Source organism: Citrus sinensis, chromosome 7 (assembly GCF_022201045.2).
Source record: "Citrus sinensis cultivar Valencia sweet orange chromosome 7, DVS_A1.0, whole genome shotgun sequence".
NCBI classification, from domain to species: domain Eukaryota; kingdom Viridiplantae; phylum Streptophyta; class Magnoliopsida; order Sapindales; family Rutaceae; genus Citrus; species Citrus sinensis.
In genome coordinates, this window is record NC_068562.1 from 15,436,909 (window position 1) to 15,446,762 (window position 9,854).

The 9,854-nt window shown below is 30.9% G+C and overlaps 2 protein-coding genes across 2 annotated transcripts; both read left to right on the plus strand.

The window, feature by feature from the left end:
* The first annotated feature begins 2,275 nt into the window (after positions 1-2,275).
* Positions 2,276-3,920, plus strand: LOC112496250 (proline-rich receptor-like protein kinase PERK8). Its single transcript, XM_025093530.2, has 2 exons — positions 2,276-2,391; positions 3,126-3,920. The coding sequence occupies exons 1-2, from the start codon at positions 2,307-2,309 to the stop codon at positions 3,536-3,538; spliced, it is 498 nt and encodes a 165-aa protein (XP_024949298.2). The 5' UTR covers positions 2,276-2,306; the 3' UTR covers positions 3,539-3,920.
* A 3,662-nt stretch (positions 3,921-7,582) lies between these two features.
* LOC102625592 (formin-like protein 13) lies at positions 7,583-9,336 on the plus strand. The gene is made up of 2 exons (XM_006493404.4): positions 7,583-7,718; positions 8,688-9,336. Exons 1-2 carry the CDS (start codon positions 7,637-7,639, stop codon positions 9,035-9,037), a joined length of 432 nt encoding a protein of 143 aa, XP_006493467.2. The 5' UTR covers positions 7,583-7,636; the 3' UTR covers positions 9,038-9,336.
* Positions 9,337-9,854: the final 518 nt, after the last annotated feature.

Genomic DNA, 9,854 nt, shown 5'->3' on the forward strand with positions numbered 1-9,854 from the left:
AGCTACATTTGATATCCGGGTCGGTTCCGGGCAGCCCCAAACCCGGACCCGGCCCGGACTTTTGCCATCTCTAACATAGATATATCTATTTGAAAGTTATTAATGTAACTGGAAAAAAAAAAAAAAACTGTTCTCATCCTTAGGATTTCATATAATAGTCTATTTCATCCTTACTTTTTAAATAACAGTCTAAAATATCCTTCCATTAACTTAACGTTAAGCATAAAATATCATTCCGTTAACTCAACGTTAATTAAATACCGTTTGTTAGTAATTCGTTGAGGGCAAAAAAGGATTTTCCATGAAAGAGAAAATTAGAACAAATAAATAAAAGTTGACATATAACTAAAAATGATTTTGACCTAATCACACTAAACAGAAATACCAAACAAGATGAAAATTTATATTTCAAACAATTGTTTTGCACTTCTCTCTATTTTGGCGGCATGAAAACCCTATAAACACTAGATCTAAGTACCGAAAATAATCACAATTTTCATGTTCTTATAAGTCTCTAATTGCACTGTCAGCAAACTTGGAGAAACAGTGGTAATGACTTGGGGAGACAATAATGATAAAAGAAGAGTGATGGTAAAGCTCAAAATGAAAATTGATTGAAGATTAATAAGATATTCAGCATATGCAAGCACATAAAATTTGATTGTATTTTTGAGTTTTTCTTCTAATGATTTAAAGATATTATGTTAATTACAATTTGTTACTTATGACAACTATTCAATGGCTATATCAAATTATTTCATCGTTGATTTCATTTAAAATAAATTAATTAATTTTGCATATTTTCTAGTGTTATTTAATTGTGTAAAAAAATTATTTTAATATAGTTTGTATCACTTTAATGAAAAATCATATTTTGTCCTTAATGAATTACTAATTAATGACATTAAACTAACGGTGAGTTAGTAGAAGGACGTTTTGCGTTATTATTTAAAAAGTATGGATGAAATGGACTATTGAATGAAACCTTAAATATGAAAATTATTTTTTCTTACGTAACTGTATAAGGTTAATAGCGATCAATTATTTATTAGTGTTGATTTGATATTCTTTTTGATGAGTGGGGGTCTTTAATAAAGCAATTAAAGATTGATGATCACCTGTTACATAACTGTTAACACCTACTTAAAGTTGTGAGATATAATTTTTAATTTTATAAAGTGATTTTTTTTTTTTTGGTCGAATAATAAAATTCTGGATAGTCTCCTTGGATTCGGAAGGATCAACATTCAACACAGCCTATTGTACTCATTCATATGTAGTGGAAAATTAAACATTTGCAAAATCAAAAAGCTAATGGCCAGCTTCTTCCTCCTTGTTATTTTTTATTCATAAAAAACAAACCTGTTTGGGAACGAAAATGACAATTCCATTATATTATTATGCAACAAAACATTATTTAAACGTAACTATAATGTGATCATCATTTCCTTACTATTTAGGAAAACATGTGTCCATTCCACTTTGGCAACCCTAACTTTAGTTTGCCAATATTATAAGCTTTATTGCTAGATATTCATGGGAAATTAAAGATTAAAATGGGTTATATATTTTGGACAAACTTTAACTGATAAGTTAATTTTTTAGTATGAGTTAAGTTTTTAGACTTCTATAAACCATTACTAATTAAAGATATATACAACATGAATTTATACTTAAGAATTCAATTAATTAGAATAAACAAACTGAAATATTATGTTAATTTCCTTCAAATTTTTAAATTTTATGCTAATGAATAGAATCCCAAAGCTTTATTATATAATTAATTTTTTTCTAAAATAATACCGATATATTTTGTTTTCTAAATGAAATCAACCAGGAGTCAAGAAAAGACAATGAGCATTTTTTGCCTCCTAGCAAAAGTACAAACAGTTAATTAATTACTTAAATTTCAACTTTTAAATTAATATTATTTCTTATCACTGTCCATTATAAAATTATATGTCTCAGCATGCATTTTAATTTCGATTTTTAGTTACCCTATTGCGTGTGGTAGACTAGCCAGTCAAAAGGTCAGAAATACTTCTAAATGTCAAGTGGGTAACTAGAAGCAAATGAAAATGCACTAAATACAAAGCTTAATTATTTAGTTAGTGACCAAAGTTTAATTTTGTGCTCATTAAATTAAGTTACGTTGATGAAAATATTGATAAATGATTTAAATGATCATTAAAGTTGATGTCAGCACTTACCTAATACATGCACTTGGTGCTCTCTATAAATAGCCTTATGCTTTCACTTCTTTTGTGCAAAAAAATTATAATCCAACATAAGTTCTCCAAATTAAGATGATGAGTGCTAGTACTATTGCTCTATTTTTTGCATCTCTTGCATTTATTGCCATTGCAACCAAAGCAAGAACCTTTTCTTCAGGTAACAAAACCTTTACTTTAAAATCATTTATTAATGTTTGAATATTTCTTCTAATGTTGCTCATGAATTAATTCACTGATCATCGTCAGAAAACTAATTAAAAGTTACGTAACTTCCAAAAGATTGTGAGATTGATTTCAAGCATTAATTGATAATAGTTAAATTCTATATTTTGGCTTTAATTCATTAGTATAAGACCAAATTTTAGTTCCATGATCAAATTGTACCCTGCATGCTTCTATTTTTTCTCACGCAATTCATATTCAAGCCAAATATTAATATATCATATAGAAGCTAGTGTTATTGATACTCAAAAGTCAGTTAGCTCTAAGATGAGGGTTGGCTCAAGATTTAACTCCCAGTCCAAAGTAATTATCCTCAACAGAGGTGGGATATTTTGAAATAAAAATGAGTGATGTGCAGTAAAAATAATTTTTAAATTATAATTAATTTTTGATAAAATAGTAATGATGTTATACATTTTTCATCATTTAAGTGGTAAATCAAATAAACTTGTCTTCCTAATCATAACAAATAGTATTTAATAGACACTTTAGTACTAAAATATTTAAGTTACAGTAACCCAACATCAATTTAAAAAAGGGCCTAAGTTGTAGGCTAACTAAGTTTTAACTCTTGGTTTTAAGTAACTATCCTTGACTGATGTAAGATATTTTTCCTATCAGATTAATCACAGTTGTTAATAGTCTCCCATTTTTTCTGATGTGGTACAGATGAGAGCTGGCATAACAAAATTTCCATTTTCATCGAATATGGAAGGGCTTTAGGCACACCACCTCCATCGCCAAAATCAGAACCACTAAGCAAGCAAATCACAAATAATTTTGGCAAGGATGTGTTCACGACCACCAATTATGAACGCGCCAGAATGTCACCTCCGCCGTCACCAAAGCAATCACCACCAGAAAGCCAGTTGCAGAAGCCCAGAGTGTTACCTCCGCCTCCTCCGGCTTCATCGAAACCACCAACAGAGTCAGAGAATACCGCTTCTCCTTGTGTTACTGCGAATCCATGCTCCAGCAGCAGCACTTTGATAGTAATGGTGACTGATCAAGATTACGGCAGGACCACGAAAACGCCTCCTCCAAGTCCCAAGGCCTCACCGCCCACGCATTATGATGAATAATTAACTAATCTTCCAAGTATGTTTATTTGATTGCTAGCTTCTTTGTTCAACTAAGTTTAAGGTTTTGGGCAGAGAGTAATTTCAATTCTGTGTTCTAGTTCATCTTTTATGATAATATGTATAATAGGATTGTTTGTGAGATCGTGTTTGTGATGATAGAGATATGGGAAACATATGTAAATATATGATGAGATTGTGATAATAACTTGCATGATTATTGTGAGTTGTGACTGAAAACTATGCTGAAAGAGTCAATAAAAATGGGCTTCAATTTACAAATGGCTTGATTTAATTTCTTGGGAAATTATTTTGTATGTTACCTGAACATATAACCAGGCAATAGGCATCGTAATGTGTTCAATTTTTTATATACTATGTTATAATTCAAGTGGCTTGTTGTACATGTACCTCCGACATATAGAAGTTTTTAACTGCTTTCACTTGTATCAATTTTAATGGCAAGTTGGCAACTAGAAATATCAATATTTATTGTTGTTGGAAATGTGTGTCAATATTATTTTTTGAGCTCCAAAATCATTGAAACAATGACATCAATCAGCAAATTTAAATTCATCGGGGGCGTCCACGAAGCACTGTCCTTAACACTAATTTTGGTACAAGAAGACCACAAACAAAGTAGTTTAATCTCCATAATATAATGATACTATTGTGAGGTTTTACTCCCAAGTACAACAATTTAAAATAGTAAAAGTAAATTGATGAAGAAATATGAGATAGAAGTAGAGAGAGATAATTAGAACAGTTAGATTTTTCTTTTCTCTTTTTATTGTTGTAGTAGGCATACTTAGGATTTATTTGGTATAACTTTTCAAATAGGACTTAATCGAGTAGAGTTTTTACCCAAAAAAATTTAATTATTTAGTTATTAATGAAGGTTTTTTTAAAAATTATGAAATTAGTTTAATAGACAAGTTCTTTTTTTTTTAATTATGTTATGAAAAGAATTACATAATATTATCAAATAAGAATATTTTAGACATTTTCACATTTAAAAAAGCTTTTCAATCTTTATTTCTAAAACTTAAAATTTAAATTTTTACCAATACAGGCAAAATAACTTAGTTAATCTTCAAAAACTCTATTAGAAAAAAACAACCAAACAACAATAAAATTGATAAGATCTTATGGAGTTAAATAAACACTTATGACTATTAGATAAGGTATACCAAACAGGCACTTAAAGACTTTGTATGTTGGACTAAGATTCGGTGCTCAGCTGAGCTTGTGCTGAGCACCAGATCTGCTTCCTTGTATGTCTCCCTTATATAGAGAAACCTTCTACAAACCTTTCCTAATTCGATTTGAATTAGTCACCACTTTCCTTATTTAATTTGAATTAGTCATCCATATGTCTCATAATTTAATTCAACTTGAATAATTCAAATCGCATCTAGATTTAACTTATTCAACTCTAATTTGTAATTAAATCAAACATATGGTTAATTTCAAATCAAACACAAAAAATTACTCTCACTTCCCTTTAATTAGGGATATTAGTATTTTAAAATTAAATACCAATAAAATTTCAACAATTGTTACTTTGAATTTAGATCTCGTATTTACTTTTAATAATCTTTTGCCACACGTACATTTATAGTATATAGTTAACCGTTAAGATTTAATTATAACTATCTTTCCAAAAAAGATTAGTACAGAAATTAGATCAGCGCTTAATCTTTATCCTGCTGCATTGTAGTCAACGATCAAATCAACAAAACATTTCGCCCTTTTCCACTGCATGCTTTAAGAGAAAGCTAAATAACTAAATAAAAGGGGGCACCAGCTACTCAACTACATTATATGTACTGCAGTCATTTACATCCTCAAGTAATTCTTATATATAGTCATTGCAACTGTATATTATTAGTACATATTATTAGTATATATGGACATATATATTGACAGTTTGGTACTTGTAGATTTTGTAGGTACCTGCGTTCTTATTATAGTAGCAAGTAACATTTTTCTTCAGAAAGATCAAAAGTACCTTTCAATTTTGATGCATAGTGCAAGGAACTATTTAAAAACCTTTTCAAAGTTAACGGTGATCTATCTGCGAAGTTTTTAAAAATTTAAGAAATGGGACCTATCTGCAAGATTCCCAAGTTGATGGACTAATTTAAAACTTTACAAAGTTTTACGCGAAACGATAAATCGGTTGAGAGAAATGGCCCATCGACTGGGGGAGAAAGGCCCAATTTTCAGTTTTATCACATATTTTTCTATAATTCATAAAATCTTCTTGTCTCCTTGACATCAAAACTTTAAGCTAGGAGTATTCTGAATCTAATTCAGTTCGATCCACTCAATTTATCAGATCTGTAAAAATTCAATACGTGAATTGGTGGATTAGATTAGGTTGAAAATTAAAAAATCTATAGTTGATTGCTTATATATGGATTTACTTCTTTAAATCCGCAAAAATTCGCGAATCCACAAAAAAAATAAAAAATACTTATTTAATTATAAATAAAACTTGTAAATGTGTCATTAATGCTTATTAATAAATAAATAAGTTAAAATATAGTTACATTAACACCATATTATATCTTATCCAATAATAATATAAAATAAAAAAACAATTAAATAAACAAATATAGCTTCCTAAACAAATAATTTTCATAATTTTATTTAATTTTCATGTATCTAAACAAATGGTATTTTTTCTTTTTGGTGTGCTATATTTTGAAACTTTGAATGTATTTTTTAGTTTTTCTAAACAATTAATTTATTTAAATCTTCTTCAAATTTGAATTTAGCAGGTAGTAAAATTATTTATATATTAACTTTTTTATTTTATGCGGATTGGACAGAATTAAAATTTTTTAGTCCGCAAAATGGTGGATTGTATATGAATTAGGTCAAATCTGTATTTGATCCGCAGATGTATAGATTGATTTTGGATTGAATTTTGCAAATCTATGGATTGGATTGGACTGAAAATCTATAATCTGTAAAATCATAGATCGAATATACATTGATGTTCAATCTGTAAAATTTGATCTGCGAATGCTCCTCCTACTTTAAACTTCAAAAAGAAAAAGTAGTATTATGTTTTTGTGATTGGGATAAGATTTTCTGTAGAAATTTGAAGTTCGGGTAGTGTTTATGCAATTATGATAATTGTTTGAAAGTGGTAAAATATAAGAAAATATTACATAAGAAAAGTGGTAATCTCACTATTAATGATATAGAATAGTTATAGGGCCTTAATACTTATACAAACAATATTCTAAAGTGATATGGCATCGCATAATTGGTTGATTGAATTTATGGGACCATGCAAATCTGTTAATAGAGATTTTTACTTGGGCTAATCTGGGTTAACATTTGTTACTTGCTTTAACAGACGCGGCCTAAACTACTCTTTATGAATTTATTTGATATAGGGAACTCAGATATAATTATATTTTAGATTTACATAAAAGTTTTTTGGTGCAAATATTCTCTGTATAAAATTTTGCCTCCATTAATCACGCTATTGTCTAGACTCAGAGATACATGTTATTAGAGTAACGACATAAACACGAACATTGTTGTGTACAACTCGAACCTTTAAATTAACATTATTTTATTATAAAATATGAAGTAAGACTTGGCACTAAGCAATTTGCTCTGCCTACCTCTTACTTACTTTTTTTTTTTTTTTTTCACCACGTTGGGAAGACTTTGAAGAAGAAAGACAAAAAGACCTGACTTCAACGTTCAATAATGTCAACAGGCATGCTTCAGTCTCCCCTCGTGCATTTTAATTTTTTGGTAGTCTCTTACGCGTAGTAGACCTCCGAGTCAAGATTTTCCAAACGTGAAACGGGAAACCAAAAATGAACTATTTCCAAGCTTTATTAATTTAAAATCTAGCTAGAAAAGCTAAAGCTTCTCCTTGGGACCATTAACCAAAGCTTTTTATCATCAACATTCAGTCCTTTTATCACGTGTCTGGTTAATAATGTTTGTAATATAATAGAAAAGTACATCATGATGTCAACGTTTTACCTAACACAAGAGCACTTGACCTGTATAAATAGCCTTATTTTGAGTCATAGATGATCATAAGCCAACACGAAAACCCCAAAGATGATGAGTACTACTGCTTTACTTCTTACATTATCTCTTGCATTTCTTGTCATTGCAGCCCATGCAAGACCCTTATCCTCAGGTAACACAACCTGTCCCTTAATTAAAATCATATAAATATATGCTTGAATATTGCAAAGAATAATATGTTCTTAAATCTTAAGTTATGTGATGTTAAGGCTAAATGCGAGTGCATCTTCCTCTTCTTCTTCTTTTATTTTTGCGAAAATGACATTTTCTCTTTATAGTATTTAGCTTTTATCAATTACCCCCCCCCCCCCAGCTTTCATAATACCCTGGTCATTATATTACTTCCTTAATATTAAAACTTTCATTGAAAAGTCCATCCGGATCAGAAAAAAAATATATCATTTTTCCTTTTAAATTTGATATCAAAAGAGAATAAAAATATTACAAAAACTATAGAAAATTTTAGCAAAGTTGAAAATACTTTACGGGGAAGGATTCTCCCTTTTCTTTTTTAGTCACTCAAAAATGGCACCTGTTTAACCTTATTATATGCATGTTTCAGCAAACCTTACTTGCTAGTTCGTCACTAATTAAAATCGATGACGCTAGTTCTTTTTTGCCTCCATATTTCTTTTCCATTCTGTTTATGGATATTTCAATTTCAATTTCGACTTGCTATTCTGAGCTTTGCATCTCAAAATGGAGAGAAACTTCTATGAAGCGGTATACCAAACCGCTCACAATGTGTCGTTTAGCAGAGCAATGAGTTTCATTATGTGGACCATAAATCTACTTAAATATTAATTAAATTAGAAGAATCTACAGTCCTAATCCAATAGCGGTCCGCTTCTCTGCCAAGTGGCAGAGCACAATGGCTAAGTTTACTTTTTTCCTCAAATTATGTATAGAAAGTTAGCATAACATATTATCAAAGAAAAAAAAAAAGGTAAAAAGTTGGGATAACATAAGGCTTATACACTACACTAACTAAAACTCTCTCTCCCTAGGCCCATCGGATATTGCACTTCATACTAGATAATTTTTTTCTTAATAGCTAATCTCCTCTTTTCATATGCCGCAGGCGACCTGGGAAGGCCTGTAAACAGACGACCTCCACCTCCAAAGGCAGCACCACCAATAAGGCCCATCGCAAGCAATCTTCACAATGATAAGCCATCACCACCAGAAAGCCAGTTAAAAGCCACTAATTCACCTGACAATGGAAAGATCAAGAAACGTTCACCTCCACCGCCTCCAGCCGCATCAAAATCACCAACACACTCGGAGAATACGGCTTCACCTTGTGTTGCTGCAAATCCATGCGGCGGCAGCAGCTTCATAGCAATGGTGACAGATGAATTAGCTAGGCCCAAGCATTTGCCTCCGCCGAGACCAAAAGTGGCACCGCCAACGTATATTATGATGGAATGAGAGCAGATAGCCAGTGTGGTCCCCTACCTTCCGACAATTCGAATATAGTTAGCCATTTAAAAGAGAACGGTTTAAAAATGACTCGGCCAAGTGGCCCAAGTCCTTGAGGACCACTACCGTTTCTTAATTGATATTTTATATCAATGCATGTATGATTGGGGTTGTTTGTGACGCCGTGGTATTTTGTCGTCAAGTAACTGTAAATATATTGTAAGAATAGGAATGATTATCAATTGAGGTGGAAGCTAAGTCTACCTGGAAGAGTCAATAAGGATGGTCTTCAATATTCCTGCTCTCTATGACAAGTTGGCAACTACAAACAAACAACAATCTTTTTTTCACCCAGTTTTTTTTTTTTTTTTTTAACAAATTAAATTGCGCTTCACCAGTGATAATTATTTATTACGAATGTATTCTAATCGTTCACCAACTAGCTGTAGCTGGTTCAACCAGTAAAATCTCCAATTTTTTGATATGCTACAGATGAGAGCTGGCACAACAAAATTTTCAGTATTAGTCAATATGGAAGGGATTTAAAGTTTAACCACACCAGCTCATCTTTTAAATCAAAATCACCAACATGTACAGTCAGAGAATATTACTTCTCCTCGTGTTGCTAGAAATCCATGCAGCAGCAGCATACACTTTGATTAAAATGGTAACTGATCAGATTATGGGAGGACCAAGACAACGCATCCAAGCCCAAAGGCTTCAGAGACCACGCGATTGTGCATCTTCATATTTATAGTTAATTTTATTAGCTTCATCTTCGCTTCTTTTATTGATCTTTTATGATTAAATGAATAACATATAGGGT